The sequence below is a fragment of the Ochotona princeps genome, chromosome 19, assembly GCF_030435755.1.
Source record: "Ochotona princeps isolate mOchPri1 chromosome 19, mOchPri1.hap1, whole genome shotgun sequence".
NCBI lineage: Eukaryota > Metazoa > Chordata > Mammalia > Lagomorpha > Ochotonidae > Ochotona > Ochotona princeps.
This window is the reverse complement of record NC_080850.1, coordinates 35,204,952-35,222,354: the sequence shown is the minus strand read 5'-3', so window position 1 is coordinate 35,222,354 and position 17,403 is coordinate 35,204,952. Positions and strand designations below refer to the sequence as shown.

Sequence of the window (17,403 nt, the reverse complement as noted above, 5' to 3'; positions counted from 1 at the left end):
TTTTAGCATTGATGGCTGAAGTGATTAGATTCCTGACACCTATTTAAGAGTTCCTGGCTCTTGGCCCCCAGGAAAAACATTGGAGCAGTAAATCAGCAAATGGGAGCTCTCTCCCTGGTGGCTCCTCCAATGAAGCAAATGAGAGAGAGAATATTTTCATCTTCTGGTTCACTCCCCAAATGGCCACTTAGGGCTGTGTCAGATCAAAGGCAAGAGCCCAGGACTCCATGTGGATCTCCCACATTGATGATCAGGAGCCATTACTTGGGCCATCCTATGCTGCCTGCCTAGACGCATTAGTAGTAACCTGGGTTATAAGTGGGGCAGCCAGGAATTGAACTGGCACTCATGTAATATTGGCTTTTCAGGTGGTGGCTAAACTAATCCCTAAATACTTAATGTAATCCATCAAAGCTAGTGCATCCTTTCATTGTGGTGAATGATGAAAGTGTAATGTGCCTGTGTGGTATGGAGGACTGTGAAATACCAAATCTCATCACGAGAAAAGTTAACTCCCTCACCTTGGTGAAAGTGTGTTATTGCCAGTGTTTTTCTTTTTTTAATTGGTTTATTTATTTATTTGAAAGGTTAAGTGACAGGGACAGAGAGAGTAACAGAGAGAGAGCTATCTTCTATCTGCTGTTCACTCCCTGAATGGCCTCTGTGTCAGCATCTGGGCCAATCTAAAGCCAGAAGACAAGATCTCCTTTCTGTTTCTCACATGGATGGCGGAGAACCCATGCACTTGGGCCATCTTCAGCTGCCTTCCCATGCACCTTAGCAGGAAGCTGGATGATAAGTGAAGGAGCTAGGACTCAAACCAATGTTCCAATAAGGAGTGAGCTTCAGCTTGACATAATTAATTACAACCCTGGCCCCATGAGATCTTCAAACCAGACACTTTTATTCTTAAATAAATACAGTAAAGAATATGAGATATAGGCAAGACTTTTTTATCTAACATTTTAGAGTTCTACATTGGCAATTTTTTGAATCATTTTTAGTAAAATAACTTGAAAACATCTGCATGATTTTATGTATACTTACTACTATTTTTGTATACTGCTTCGTACATAATTATATATAGTTTCTAAGGCTATTTTGCTCTTAATTTATTCTTCTGGCTAATGGGTAGAGTTTTCCTTTGAATTAGATACATTTTTCATGGTAGTTAAATATTGGGTGATGTAAACACTTGATTACCATGGGTCAATATTCATAATACCAAATTAGATATTTGCATCTAATACTTAGCAGCTATCTTATGAGAGTATGACTATGGAAAAACTTGATAAAATAATCTTCTGAATTTATTTTTAGGCTTCCTGGCAACACTAGAACAAAAATTGGCTTCATAACATTTGACAGTACAATCCATTTCTATAGTCTTCAAGAAGGTCTCTCCCAGCCGCAGATGCTAATAGTCTCAGATATTGAAGGTATATGTTATGCAATTACATGTATTAAACTGCCTTAGAGATGTTCAGTTTTAGAGATAATTCAGACTTGTTGAAGAGGTTAGGAGTGTTTGGAATGATTCTGTTTTATCAAAGAAAATCTTGGATATAAAATCATCATGAAATTGTTGGTGTTGTAAGAGTTCTATCTCTTTATAATAAGAGGAAATAATACACTGTAAGTAGAGTGAATTCTAAACAAGGTAACAGAAGTAATTGACATTAAGTTAGGTTTCTTTTTGTCTTCTTTCTATTCCTTCCAAAAGTACTTGCAGACAGACATTGCCCTAAGAAATAGCATAGAAAACTCAGATACAGACCTTAACATATATGATCTATTCATACGTGACAAGGGTGCCAAGACCATCCAGTGGGGTAAAAGATTTTTTTTAATGTTTACTTATTTTTATTGGAAAGACAGATTTACAGAGAGAAGAAGATACAGAAACAAAGATCTTCCATTCACTGGTTCACTCCTCAAGTGACTGCAGTGGCAGGTGCTGAGCCGATCTGAATCCAGGAACCAGTAGCTTCTCTGGGTCTCCTACTTGGGCACAGGGTCCCAAGGCTTTAGGTTGTCCTTGGCTGCTTTCCCAGGCCACAAGCAGGGACCTGGAAGGGAAGTGGAGCAGCTAGAATAAAAACTGCCCCCAGATGGGTTCCTAGCACATGGAGAGTGAGGAGTTTGGCCACTGACCTGTAGTGCCAGGGCCAGAAAAGGCAATTTTTAACAAATGGTTGTAGGAAATTGAAATATGAAAAATAGTGAAGTTGGTGCCTTACCATATAGCATAGAAAGTTAATTCAGAGTGAATCAAAAGCCTGAACTAAAATACTAAAAGTATAAAACAGAAGGAAATTTTTGTGACATTGAATTTGGCATTCATTACTTGAGATATGAGACTAAAGCATAGGCGTCAAAAGAGGAAAATAAATAATTGGATATTATCAGTATTAAAAACTTCTGTATGTAAAAGAATATCATCCAGACAGTGAAAGGATAGTCTACTGAGTGGGGTAAACTATCCACAATATATATAAAGAACTCCGGTAAGCCAACAATAACAACAACAAATACATTTAAAATATGAGTAAGTAGGTCTGGCACAGTAGCCTAATGGCTAAAGTCTTTGCATTGCATGCACTGGGATCCCATATGGGCACCAGTTCATGTCCTGGTGGCCCTGCTTCCTATCCAGCTTTCTGTTTGTGGCCTGGGAAAGCAGTGAAGGACAGCCCTAAGTCTTTGGACCCTCCACCCGTGTGGGAGACCTGGAAGAGGCTTCGGGCTTCTGGCTTCGGATAGATCAGTGCAGCTGTGGCCATTGCGGCCGCTTGGAGAGTGAATCAACAGATGGAACATCTTGCTCTCTGTCTGTCCTCCTCTCTGTATATTTAACTTCGCAATTAAAAAAAAAGGGGGGGTTCCCGGCACAGTGACCTAGCAGCTAAAGTCCTTGCCTTGAACATGCTGGGATCCCATATGGGCGCCAGTTCTAGTCCCGGCATCTCCACTTCCCATGCAGCTCCCTGCTTGTGGCCTGGGAAAGCAGTGGAGGACGGTCCAGGGCTTTGGGACCCTGCAACCGAGTAGGAGACCTGTAGAAAGTTTTTGGCTCCTGGCTCTGGGTCGGCAAAGCACTGGCTGTTACACTCACTTGGGGAGTGAATCGTTGGACGGAAGATCTTCCTTTCTGTCTCTCCTCCTCTCTGTATATCTGACTTTGTTGTAAAAATAAAGAAATTAAAAAAAAAAAAAAAAAGAAGAAGAATGATCTTCAATCTGCTGTTCACTTTCCAAATAGAATGACCAGTGTGGGGCCAAATTGAATTTAGGGGCCAGAAGCCCCATGGATCTCCCTGGGAGTACGACCTTGAGTACTTGAGTAATGCCTCTCTGCTTTCTCCGATGCTTTAGTGGGAAGCTGGATTGGAAGCAGAGTCGCCAGTGCTTGAACCATTATTACAACAAGGAATGCTGCTGTTACAATTAGCAACTTAACGTGTTGTGCCACAGTGCCAGCTCCAAAGGGCCTTTTTAAATTTTTTTGAGATAATGACTGATAAGGATGGGTATTGGATTGTGACAATGAGTGTACAACTCTATGAATACGTTAGAAATAACTGAACTGGACCTGGTGCAATAGCCTAGCAGCTAAATCCATGCCTCGCCTCACAACTACTGGGATTCATATGGGCACCGGTTTGTGTCCCAGTTACTGTACTTCCCTTTCACCTCTTCTGCTTGTGGCCTGGGAAAGCAGTCGAGGACAGCCCAAAGTCTCAAAATCCTGCACTCAATGTGGAAGACCCAGAAGAAGCTCCTGTTTCCTGCTTTGGATAGGCTCAGTTTTGTCCATTGCAGCTACTTGGGGGAAGTGATCTAGCAGATGTTACGTCTTTCTCTGTGTCTCTCCTTTTCTCTGTAAACCTGCCTTTCTAATAAAAATAATTAAATCTTAAAAAAATAACAGCTATATATGCTGAAGTGCTGCAATGTATGTAATAAAATTGTGCATTACTAAATTTGTTTTTGAAAAGCAGAGGTACAGGGAAAGTTCTTCATTTGCTGGTCCACCCCAAAATGGCTGCAGTAGCCAGGTATAAAGCAGGCTAAAGCCAAGAGCCTGGAGTTTCCTCTGATCTCACATATGGGTAACAGTGGCTCAAACTCTTGGACCATTTCCTGTTGCTTTCCCAGGCACATTGTCACAGTTGAATCACAGCTGGCACCACAATGCCAGCCCTCAAAGTATTAAATGTTAATCAACAGCTTTAAATAAAATGACTTTTTAAAAAAGTATTTAACTGTAGTCTTTATAGTCATCAAATTGACAGTATGTAAATTATGTTTTTATACCACCGCTGTAATAAAGTTCTTTATAGAAGGAAAAAAGGAAAGGAACCTAAAGGAATAAATTGGAGATTTTTTTTTTTTTAAAGATTTATTCATTTTTTATTACAGCCAGATATACAGAGAGGAGGAGAGACAGAGAGGAAGATCTTCTGTCCGATGATTCACTCCCCAAGTGAGCCGCAACGGGCCGGTGCTGCGCCGATCCGATGCCGGGAACCTGGAACCTCTTCCGGGTCTCCCACACGGGTGCAGTGTCCCAATGCCTTGGGCCGTCCTCGACTGCTTTCCCAGGCCACAAGCAGGGAGCTGGATGGGAAGTGGAGCTGCCGGGATTAGAACCGGCGCCCATATGGGATCCCGGGGCTTTCAAGGGGAGGACTTTAGCCACTAGGCCACGCCGCCGGGCCCTAAATTGGAGATTTTTATATGGTAGCTGAGATAAACATTTCATGTTTCAAATTATTTGTTGATATTATTTTTACATCTTTTATATGGAAAGTTACTTTTTAATCATCTTCCTAAATCCTAAATAAGTATAAATCCTTCTAACTGCTAAATATGAATGAATATGGATTCTGAGAGTCCCATATGAGGAGGTCAGTTGGAATACCTGCTGACACACCCGATTGTCTCATCCCATGTGTAGAGGCACTGGTGTGGCTCTCCTTTGTGAATAAGGGTGAGTTTTTGGGATAACAGCTAATGCTGAAGCTGTATTACTTCTTTTTAAAGATAGAGGATTCCTTTTTTTTTTTTTTCTTTTTTTTCTTTTTTGCAGTGACAACATTGTGTCTCTGGCTAGTTTGCAAATACTTCCATTCAAAAAGGAAAAAAAGAAGCTAAAACAGGAGTCCTAGTTGTCATCTTTAACCTATGAGGCAAAGTGAATGCATAAAATCTTAGAGTTTGCAGATCAGTATCTCTGAATTGAGCACCCTTTCCAGAAAAAGACAAGTTGTGATGAACCTCACGCAGTGTTCCTTCTATGGCTCTTAGGACGGCATGTGTAGAGTGTATTCATAGTGGAGGGGGAGGTGGCTTTTCACTGACTTGATTGGTTGTATCATCATTTTAGATTTAGATCTTTTACAATTGGAATTTTAAAAAATATTATTTGTTCTTTCAGATGTTTTCATACCTATGCCAGAGAACTTGCTAGTTAATTTAAATGAAAGTAAAGAGGTAAGGCACATTGCTATACTGGACGTGTTTAACTGAAATGTTTATATAGTTTTGAAATGAAGTTTAGATAAAAGTTTGCTTCTTCCTGTAATGTTTCTAAGATCCATTCATACTTTGTATTTGATCTTAAAGTGTGTTAGCTGAACAACTCTTGAGTTCAACCCTGTGCTGACCTTTTGCAAGTCTAAGGATAGAAGATAAGAGTATTCCATAAAGCAGGTGTACTGCAGGAAGCCTGCCTTGGCGGCCGTCTGGGAGTCTGGGAGGGTTGCTAAGCGAAAGCTTCTGGTCACAGCGTAGAAGCACATTAGCTAGGCTGCTTTCAGTGCCCTTTGCTTTTCTGATTCACAGAGTGTCATTGGGGTCAGTTCAGAAGAAACTGTTATTACCTGCCTGGAAATTGCCATGACATAATACAGTGAGAGGTGAACAGAACGTGTCTGAAGGGGGATGTTGTCTACCCTGTACATGCATACATGCCATAGGGTAACATTTTAACTAGCCAAGTCTATGGTCTCTGCTGTTGACAATGATGACTGTGCCATAGTGCGAAATACTTTCTTCCCCATTAACTTTATTTGTACATCCTAACCTGAATAGGTAGATTTTGATTTTGTTTTTCTTGTGTAGTGATATTACTAGCTGGCAAAGTTATTTGTTATCTTAGATTGTACAACAAGGAAGTGTTAGAGGTAATGGAGGCCATCTTTAATGGCATTAATGTAGAGCAAATCTATAAACTGTGATAGTTCTTTCGGATACATTTTAAACCTAAGGTCTTGCTGGACTATTGCATGTAAGGCCCCAATTTTGGTTTGTCTTGCTTGCCAATTTATAATGTTCACCTAAAATGGCTGTCTCGTCATTTGACCTACTTCATTGTTTATTGTAGTGCTTGTAGGTCCTCTGACCATCACCGTGACTCATTGTCTTGTCTGTCGTATTAAATGTGGAGATATTGCGGAGAAAATTGATAACATTCTTCCTTTTTTCACTTTGTTTCACAAGCTTGTCCAAGACTTACTGAAGACTTTGCCGCAAATGTTCACCAAGACACTAGAGACCCAGAGTGCCCTGGGTCCTGCACTTCAAGCTGCCTTTAAGCTGATGTCCCCAACTGGAGGCCGAATGTCTGTTTTCCAAACACAACTCCCAACTCTTGGGGCGGGAGCCCTGAAACCACGCGAGGAACCCAACCAAAGGTCATCTGCTAAGGTCAGAAGTCAGCAACAGTGAGATGATAAGGTTTATGCTGCTGCTAAGTTCCTTTGATCACAGGGGTTTTTTGTTTGTTTCTTTGTTTTTTTGCCCAGTTGTGGGGAGGAGAATATGTAAGGAAATGGATCTAAAATATTTCATTCTTATGTAGATATTTCTTGTTTTATTATATTTTTTTAACTAACTCATCTTTGCCTTATTTTTTTCCTCTTTCTTTGCATTCCCCCATTTTGTTTTATTGTTTAAAGATTTGTTTCTATTTTAAAGGCAGAGAGAAGAGGAGGTAACAAAAAGGAGAGAGAGAGTGAGGGTGAACAGAGATCTTTGTATTTTTTTTTATTTACTTCCCAGATGACCCCAGGCTGTCTAAACTCAAGCTAGGAGCCTAGAACTTACTTCAGGTCTTTCATGTCGGTGTCAGGGATGCCCTTTGGTCATCCTACTCTGCCTTCCCAGGCACTTTATTAGGGAGCTGAGTCAGAAGTGGAATGGGTAGCACTCAAATCAGCAGTCCAGGGCTGGGTGCAGTAGCCTAGTGGCTAAATCCTTGCCTTGCACTCACGGGATCTCATGTTGGCACCTGTTCGTATCCCAGCTGCTCCTGCTCCAGTTCCCATCCAGTTCCCTGATTGTGGCCTGGGAAAGCAGTGGAGAATGGGTCAAGGCCTTGGGAACCTGTGCCCACGTGGGAGACTTAGAAGCTTCTGCCTTTGGATTGGCTCTGCTTAGGCTGCTGTAGTCACTTGGAGAGTGAACCAGCAGATGCAAGATCTTTCTGTCTCTCCTTCTCTCTGTAAATCTGTCTTTCCAATAAACATAAATAATTTTTTAAGGCCTTGGCGTGATAGCTTAGCAGTTAAAGTCCTCACCTTGAATGCACTGCCAGGGTCCCATATAGTCACCGGTTCTAATCCCGGTGGCCCTGCTTCCCATCCAGCTCCCTGCTTGTGGCCTGGGAAAGCAGTCGAGGACAACCCAAAGCCGTGGGACCCTGCACCTATGTGGAAGACCCAGAAGAAGCTTCTGGCTCCTGGCTTCTGGCTTCGGACTGGCTCAGTTCCAGCTATTGTGGCCACTTGAGGAGTGAACCATTGGATGAAGGATCTTTGTCTCTCCTCCTCTCTGTGTATCTGTCTTTCCAATAAAAATAAGTAAATTTTTAAAAAGGAAAAATTAAAAAAATTTTTAATTAAAAATCGAAAGAAGCAAACATCGCTAAATTTGACTTTCTCATCAAATAACTAAGTCTTAAAAAAAAAAGCAACACTGCATTGTGGGATTCCAGTATTGCAAGTGTCAGCTTAGTTCACTGTGCTATAGCACTGACTCCTATTTTATTTACTTACGGATTTCTTTGTTTACTTACTTGAACAACACAGTAACTGAGAGAGAGGTATCTTCATCTTCTGGATTATTCCCCAAATCCCATTAACAGCTGAACTGGGTCATACTGATTTAATGAGCCAGGAACTCCTGTATCCAAGCAGTTGAGCCATCATCTAATGCCTCTGAGCACATTAGCAGGAAATTGGGACTTGATCTCAGACACCCTGTTTGAGGATGTGGCCAATCCCTGGAAGTGGCTTAACTTGCTGCACCACAGTACCTGTGCCACCTTAGTTTTAATGTCTGCAGCAGCCCACTATCAGTTCAACACAGCTTTGTTGAGACAGTCTGGGAGACTGTAGAAATTATGTTTGCAAAGGACAAAGTAGAACCTGGATGGCCAATACCAGGAGTCATGGTTTGGTATATTGACGACCACAAACTGCTTTGGAGTATCTTGTATTTAAAACCTTAGACTTTCAGTCTTAAAAGATTATTTTATTTGGAAATGCAGATTTATGGAGGGAAGGAGCAACAGAGAAAGATCTTCTGTCCACTAGTTCAACAGCCAGAGCTTTGTCGATCCAAAGCCGGGAGCCAGGAGCCTCCTCCGGGTCTCCCACATAGATGTAGGGTCCCAAGGCTTTGGGCCATCCTCGACTGCTTTTCCAGACCACAAGCAGGGAGCTGGATGAGAAGTAGAGCAGCCAGGACACAAACCATACCCATATGGAATCCTGGCAGATCCAAGGCGAGAATTTAGCCACTAGGCTATGATTTCAGGCCCAGATTTTCAGCCCTACATTTTCTAGAATTTTGTAATACGGAGGCCATTATTCTGTACTAGTTATCATGTCACTTCTTGATTCAGAATATGTAAGTTTTACTGCTTGATAGTTAAGTGAACTTGAGCAGCTACTTTATTTCTTTGCCATTTTGTTTCCTTATATGAGAAGTAAGAGTAATGATAGTATCCACCACTTAAGGTAATTGAAAAAACTTAGTAGGTATTATAATGCCTTGTTTAAAACAATTTCCAGGCCTGGCGCGATCGCAAAGTGGTTAAAGTCCTCGCCTTGCACACCCAGGATCCCATGTGGGCGCCGGTTCTAATCTTGGTGGCCCCATTTTCCATCCTGCTCTCTGCTTGTGGCCTGGGAAAGCAATCGAGGATGGCCCAAGGCCTTGGGACCATGCACACTCATGGGAGACCCGGAAGAGCTCCAGGCTCCTGGCTTCGGAGTAACTCAGCTGCAGCTGTTGCAGCCACTTGGGGAGTGAACCATCGGACGGATGATCTTCCTTGCTGTATATCTGCCTTTCCAATAAAAATAAATAAATCTTAAAAAAAAATTTTCCATGCATACTGAACATTTAGTAGATTTTTAAAATTGTATCAGTTGCAACATTAATATAATATATGCATTTCTTATTTCTAAAAGTAAGAAATATTTTAGAATATTCTTGTGTAATACATGGTTCTTATAGAAAAACCTAATAATGTATCAAATCAAAAGGATGTAGGGTAGATTTTGTGGTGTAGCTGACTGATTCATCTTCAACACGGGATATCTGCATTCAGTATCAGTTCCTGGTTCAAATTCTGGATTCTTTGTTTTTTTTTTCTTGCTTCCTGCTAGTGAATAAGCTGTCCATCGACAGACCCAGATGGAGTTCCATGTTCCTGGCCTCAACCTCATGCAGCCCTGACTATTGTGGCTGTTTGAGGGAGTGAACCAGTTAATTGAATATCTTCCCTGACCCCTAATGCTCTGCCTTTCAAATAAGTGAAAAAAAATTATGAATATTTTTAAATGAAGCAAAAAGAAAACAAAGAGTGTCTGACCTTCAGGTGTAGTTAGCTAGCTGTCATCTGAAATACTGACATCTCATATGAATAACAGTTCATGTCTGAACTGCTGTACTTTCCATCCAGCTCCATGCCAATGAGCCTGGAAAGCAGCTGAAGATGGCCCGAGTCATTGTATGCCTGCACTCATATGGGAGACCTGGTGGGAGTTCCTGCCTTCTGGCTTTGGCCTTACACATCCCTGGCCATTGTAGCCATTTGGTTAGTGACCCAAGAGATGTAAGATCTCTGTCTCTCTGGAACTCTGCCTCTCAAATGTATCTTGAATAAATAAGTAATTAGTTTTGAAAATTTCCCAGGAAAAATAAATTTTAATAACTTTGTAAATATAGAAGTTAAATTCTGGAAAATTTACTAATATACTAATATTTTCCCTTTATGATTTCTTATTAATAGGAAATACACTTGACTCCATCCACTGATTTCTATAAGAAATTAGCCTTGGACTGTTCTGGTCAACAGGTAGCTGTTGACTTATTCCTTCTCAGTGGACAGTATTCTGATTTGGCTTCTCTGGGTAAGTTCTTCGTAACTTTTTTCTCTTAAATGATTATTTGAGTTGTATTTATAGGATGATATTCTAAGTAAGAAAAAAACATATCTGTAAGTATTAATAGAATAATTTCATACAGTTTGTTTTAATGAAGTGAAATATTCTTTTCTGATAGACCTTTGAGAATTTAGGCCAATATCGACTCAATGCCTGCTGTTACTTTTTTGAGCTAATAGACATTAATGACACAATTTAAAAGGAGTATGTATTCTTTTTCAGGTTGTATTTCTCGATATTCAGCAGGTAGTGTGTATTACTATCCCTCCTACCATCATCAGCACAACCCAGTACAAGTACAAAAATTCCAGAAGGAACTACAGAGATACCTCACGCGGAAAATTGGCTTTGAAGCCGTCATGCGAATTCGGTGCACCAAAGGTGGGAAAGGGTTTGTTTTTTGTTTTTTGTTTTTTGTTTTTTTTTTTTTTAATGTAGGAGCAAGTATTGCTTATATATTTATTTATTTTATTTTAAAATTTTGAGTAGCAAAGAAAACACAAAAGCCAGCACCCCTATCTACTGTTCAGTCCCCAAATCCCTACAGTAGCTGAGATTTAGCCAGGCTGAAATCAGAAACCAGGAGCTCAAACCAGATCTCTAGTGTTGGTGGCAGGAATCTAGTCATCACCGCTTCCCATCAAGTGCATTAGCAGGAGACTAGAATCAATAAGTAGAGCAAAGTAATGAAACCAGGAGTGCTGCTATTGGATACAGGCATTTCAGCTTCTAGATTAAGTGCCTGCCACCCCTAACTGTTTAGATACTAACAAACACAGATGTTTTTACTTTAAGGTTTTCCTTCCTAAAATAGTTTCCTGAGTATGGTGGAATGTACTATTAATAATAGAGCCTACTGTTGATGTGCTTCCAACTATTGCAGCTGCGCAGTGTAAAATGATGGATAGTCTGATGTGTGAGCTACCAATTGCGAAGAGACCATGTCCCTGAAGAATATAAGAATATCACTGATGGATTATTTTTAAAGATTCAAAGAGAGGTATCTTCCATCCAGTGGTTTAGTCCCCAAATGGCCACAATGGTGTGAGGTGGGCCGGTCTGAAGCCAGGGTGCCCAAAACAGCTTCTTGGTCTCCAGTGTGGGTGTAGGGCCTCAAGGCTTTGGCCCATCTTCTGCTACTTTCCCAGATAATAGCATGCAGCTGGATGGGAATTGGTGGAACCCATATGAGATGCCAGTAGCCTGCTATGCCATGGTGCTGCCCGCACCCCCCCTCATTCCTGAGCATATTTCCTATGCCATGCCCACATCTGTCAGCAGGGAATTTGGCCACAAGTGTCTGTGTGGGAGACAAGTGAGAATCCTGGGAAAGAAAGAGCATCAAACTCCCGACATACATTTGACAAGGATTTCTTGAGTATCTCCCTGGGTGCTAGCTGCCCTGTCTGGGAGATCCTGCACTGTACCATCACTTTAGAGTGGTCTGTGTGTGTGCATGGTGTGTGTGTGAGTGTGTAAGACACAGAGAGAGGCAGAGAGATGATCTATCCCCCAGCATCCTCACTGCTGAAGTTACCTCCCAGCAGGCCTTACCTGCCAGTTGGTCCCACGAGCCAGGCCTGTCGTTGAGATGCAGGAATGGACTGATCACCTAGAGCCAATCTGTGGATGGGAGGCATCCTGAGAGTGGGAGTGCTGCCCAGGGTGAGGAGCCTGCATGGGACTCTCACAGAAAATGCAGACTTTACTGCCCAGCAGTGCTGAGAGGGCAGCACAGGCCAGTGAAAGGCTCAGGTTTGCAGGGAGGGGAATGGCCTGCCAGATGATGCACTCGGTGGAGATGAGGTGTTTGCTATGGGCCCCACAAAGGAGGCAGATGAACCATTGTGTCAGATATTTTGAAGCTTTTTTTTTTTTAAAGATTTATTTATTTTCATTGGAAAGCCAGATTTACAAAGAGGAGGGACAAAGAGAAAGATCTTCCATCTGCTGATTCATTTCTCAAATTGCTGCAATGGCTGGATCTGAGCTGACCCAAAGCTTGGTGCCAGGAACTTTTTCCAAGTCTGCCATGTGGGTTCAGGGGCCCAAGGCTTTGGGCCATTCTCTTTTGCTTTCCTAGGCCATAAGTGGGGAAATGGATTTGGAGTGGCGCAGCTGCAAGTGGAGCTGGTACCCATATGGGATGCTTTTTCAACAGCTAGAGGCTTAACTTAATATGTCATGGCACCAGGCCCACCCAGATGGACATTAAAACATTTTTTTAAATAACTGTTTTAAAGGTGGGTAGAGAGGGAGTTTCCATCCATTGGTTGGCTTTTCAAATCTCTCCTCAGGCAGAGGTGATGCTAGGAGCCCAGAACTCCATCCTGGTGTCTCATGTATGATAGGGACCCAATCACTGCTGGTGTCACCTGCTGCCTCCTCAGAGGTGCATTACCAGGAAACTAGAAAACTGAGAATTGGTGGGACTAAAATGATTTCTTTATGTATTTATTTATTTATATTGGAAAGGCAGATGTACAGAAAGAACGAGACAGATCTTCCATTTACTGGTTCACTTCCCAGATGGCTGCAATGGCTGGAGCTGAGCTGATCCAAAGCTAGAAGCCAGGAGCTTCTTCTGGGTCTCCCACATGGCTGCAGGGTCCCCAGGCTTTGGCCCGTCCTCTGCTTTCCGAGGCCACAAACAGGGAGCTGGGTGGGAAGTGGAGCAGCCAGGATACGAAGCAGCACCCATATGGAATTATGGTGCTTGCTAGGGGAAGATTATCCAGTTGAGCCATCATGCTGGACCTGTCATTGCTGTCTTAATGGTTTCTATTTAAATGTTTTATTTGTTTATGGGAAAGGCAGAGCTGCAGAGAGAAAAGAGAGATTGCCATATGATGAATCACTCCCCAAATAGCTGAGATGGCCAAAGTTGGGCTGATCTGAAGCCATGAGCCTGAAGCTTCTTCTGGGCCTCCCATGTGGTAGCAGGTGTCCAAGCACGGAGGGTATCTTCTGCTGCTATCCCAAGTGTGTTATCAGACAGCTGAATCATTGGAAGTGAAACAGCTGGGTGTTGAACCAGCACCCATATGGGATGCTGGCACTGCAAGTGAAAGATCTTACCAATGTGCCATTTTTAGAAAGTTGTTTGATAATTTAGAACATGTTCATTGAAGACGACACCTATTACTTTTTGCCTTCATCAAGTATTTTGTCTTATATAAACTTACTTTCTACTTTTCTGATGAGTGACTAGAACAAAAAGTAAATACCAGCATATAGATCTATTTGAATTGTTCTTTTTTTCTTCTTTAGGTCTTTCCATCCATACTTTCCATGGGAACTTCTTTGTTCGGTCCACAGACCTTCTGTCTTTGCCTAATGTCAACCCAGATGCTGGCTATGCAGTACAGATGTCTGTGGAAGAGAGTCTCACTGACACCCAGCTAGTTTCTTTTCAGTCAGCGCTCTTATATACATCCAGCAAAGGTAAGTTTTTGTTTATTTACTTTTATTGTGATGATAAATACACAATATTTTCAGTGACATAATAGTATTATTAGCCAAAAGCACAGTGTTGTGATAACAGTAAGTTTTTAAACTGTTTGATCTTCCATCCGATGATTCACTCCCCAGGTGAGCGAAACGGCCGGTGCTGTGCCGATCCGAAGCCAGGAACCTGGAACCTCTTCCTCCAGGTCTCCCACTTGGGTGCAGGGTCCCAAGGCTTTGGTCCATCCTCAGTTGCTTTGCCGGGATGGGACGTGGAGCTGCCGGGATTAGAACCGGCGCCCAAATGGGATCCCGGCGCACTCAAGGCGAGGACTTTAGCTGCTAGGCCATGCCGCTGGGCCCAAGAAATGTTTTCAATCTTTTTCTCCTGTATATACATTGGTGTGGAAAAGAGGGATAGGACTTGCTCCTTCGTCATCTGATGTCATTTTAGAGACCCTGATGTAGGGAAAGAATGCTCCAAAAGTGTTATGTTAGTGGTTTATTATTTCTGAGACTTTGTTGGTTTTGTTACTCCAGTGTTGAGAAAAATTTTCCAAGGACTGTTGGTTGACAAAGTCTACCTTAATGCATCCACACACCCACCCAGGCACTTGGTGTAAGAGCTTGGCCAGGAGAGTTTTCCAACCTGTTCTGCTTTCCATCCTCTGATGTGACATTCATCATCCTCTGATAGCCTAGATGAGCTGGTTGTTGTGTCCCCCATGTGCATCTGGGCATGCTGTTCACTGCTGGGCATCAGCAACTGAGGAGGCCCAGTCCCAGTATGTATACCGCAAGTTCAGACCACGTATTATGTGATATTACCTGTGGACAGAGTTGAGTCCAGCAGTCTGGTTGATTTTCTCACCTTAGGTGACCCCAGTCTTGACTCTAGTGTGTGCCAGCTAGTGCGGGGTCTGGTTCAATCTGTCACCCACATTAGCTTGTGCACACTCTGTTGAATGAAGTTACCTGGTCAGTCCTGCCCCCAGTCCCATCTCCTTCGCAACTGACAGGTACTGCGGCCTAGCCCAACCCAACTCACCACAAACTTGGACCTTATACACGCTGTTGGGAATTGCAACCTAGTTGGGACAACCCCCAATAACCCCTACCAGGCCCGTCCCACATCCCATGCAGCTCTTGTACCCATGGTTGCTGTTGCCTACCCTGGAGCCAGCCCATAGATGCTGATGGGTGCTGCCACCTTGTCCAGCCTGGCCCACCTACAGTCCTGACTCTTGTGCTCACCAGCGGGAGCTGAAGCCTAGCAGAGGAGTGCCCACAGTTTTCCCTGCTGGGCCCACTCCCAGCTCCGGATCTTGCATTTTCCGTGGAGTACTGAGGTCTAGCCTGACATGATTTGTACCCAGTCCCAACACTTATCAGCAGATGCTGTGGCAAAGGCTGGGTGGCCTGCACTTGATCTGGTTCTTCCATGTGCCAGTAAATGTGGTGGACTAGCTTAGCCTAGCATTCCCCCAAACCCAGCTAATGTGCACACTAATGGATGTTACAGCCTGCCCAGCTTTGTCTGCCCCCAGTCCCAGCCTCATGCTCACCATAGAGAATAGTGGCCTAACAGGGGAATCCCTGAAGCTCCCCTGTCAAGCTCTTCCTCAGGCCCAGGATTGATGGGTGCTGTGGCCCAGTCTGGCATCACCCACCTTGCCTTGATATTCGCTGACAGGTGCTACAACCTGACTCTGACCAGCCTGCCCCAGTCCTAAGTCATGCTGGCAGATACTGCAGCCTAGCCTAGCCCAGCCAGTCCCCAGTACTAGCCCTAATGTGAACTGGTGGGTGTTGCATCCCAGCTTGTCCTGGCCTGTACCCTGTCCTGGCTCTCTCACTTACCAGCAGGTGTTGTGAACTGACTCAGCCCAACCTGCCCTCAGATCTGGCCCATATATTTGCCAATGAGTACTATGGGCTGACCTGGCCTGAGCTGCCCTCAGTCTTGGCTCTCGTGCTCACCAGTGGGAGCTGCATCTTAATAGGGGAGTTTCCCTGTCAGACCAGCTCCCAGTCGTGGATCTCATGCACACAGGTTGGTGGTTGGTCCAGTCTGACATGGCGCACCTCCAGTCCCAGTATTCACTGGTGGGTACTGTAACCTTGCACTACTGACCCACACCCAATTCTAGCTCTCATCGGTGGATACTATGGCCCAGCCCTGCCTGGTCTACCTCCAGACCCAGCTGTGATGTGGACTTGCAATTACCATGACCTTGCCCAGTTTGTCCCACACTATGGGAGCACCAGCAGGTGCTGGGGCCTAGCCCAATGTGACATTCCCCTGGACCCTGCCCACATGCATGTCGAGGAATGTTGTAGCCATTTTGAGGCTGGTTCATTCCCAGTCCTGGATCTCACACTTACCAGTGGGAACTGCTGCCTTGAATCTCCTTAGTTTCCCTACCAGGCTTGTTCCTAGCTGTGTCCAGTCTGCTGCCATCCTTGGCTCTCATGAACCAATGGATACATTAGCCTAGCATAGTGCAGCCAACACTCTGTCCTAACTTGCAGGCATTCCAGTGGGTGCTTTGGCTTGGCTCATCTCTGCTTAGCCTACCCCCTGAGCCAGCCCACCCACATGCCAATGAGTGGTGTAGCCTCTCAGGCCTGCCCACCACTAATCCTGGCTCTTGCATTCCCCAGTAGGAGCTGTGGGCTAGTAGGGGAGCTCCCCAAGTTTCCCCACAATGCATGCTCCCAGAACCAGATGTGAACTTTGCTGGCAGGTACTTAGGCCCAGGTCTCCTGTGGACCCAATTCTCTAGTGCACTTGCAGGTGCCACTCCCTGGGCCATCCCAGTTCCTATGAGTGTTGATGAGTTCCATGGTCATGCCTAGTTCAGCATGTCATGAAAACCAGTGAGTACTACAGTCCCAGGGGTAAGCCCACAAATCCCCTACAGAATCTTATCCCCAGAACTGGTTCTCTCATGTGCTGGTTGGTGTTGTGGCTGAGGCTTGCATGGCCCTTATGCACGCTCTGACACTCACTGGCAGGTACTGTGACACAGTCCTAGCTTTCATGTGTGCCTGTGGATGCCAGATGAAGCCATTTAGTCTGGCCTAGGACTCCCGCTCAGGCAGGTGTATTCGTCTGACCTAGACATGCCCTCTGATACCCCTCCCTATACCAACCAGTCTCAGCCCCCTAATTTATCTGTGAGTGTAGTGACCAAAGGCCCCAACATCATCTCAAACTTGTAAAGTACTCTCTCAGCAGCCCTCACTCCCACACATTGCCAAACTCCCTTCCCCAGGTAATCCACTGGCCTGTGACCTGGTGGCAGTGGTAGCAGCATAAAGCCCCACCCCTAAAATTTTTTACTTGAGAGGAGAGAGACACACACACAGGGAGCTCCCATACAAAGATTTACTTCTAAATGCGTAAAGTTCACTGCATGGAGGAGACAGGGGTGAATTTAGGAGTTGTACGTGGGTGACAAGAACTCAGTTACTGCCTCTCAGCATGTGCTTT

The 17,403-nt window shown here is 44.0% G+C and overlaps 1 protein-coding gene across 3 annotated transcripts in view; it reads left to right on the top strand.

Moving 5' to 3' along the window:
* Positions 1-17,403, top strand: part of SEC24A (SEC24 homolog A, COPII coat complex component) — a 69,553-nt gene that overhangs the window by 35,241 nt on the left and 16,909 nt on the right. For 2 of the 3 annotated variants that reach the window (XM_058677286.1, XM_004586414.4), the window contains exons 11-16: positions 1,321-1,439; positions 5,441-5,496; positions 6,505-6,711; positions 10,307-10,427; positions 10,683-10,841; positions 13,731-13,904. In XM_058677286.1, the coding sequence (XP_058533269.1) occupies positions 1,321-1,439; positions 5,441-5,496; positions 6,505-6,711; positions 10,307-10,427; positions 10,683-10,841; positions 13,731-13,904 (836 nt within the window). Of the gene's footprint in view, positions 1-1,320; positions 1,440-5,440; positions 5,497-5,847; positions 6,470-6,504; positions 6,712-10,306; positions 10,428-10,682; positions 10,842-13,730; positions 13,905-17,403 lie in introns of those variants that run through there. The other variant, XM_058677287.1, reaches the window with a different exon arrangement.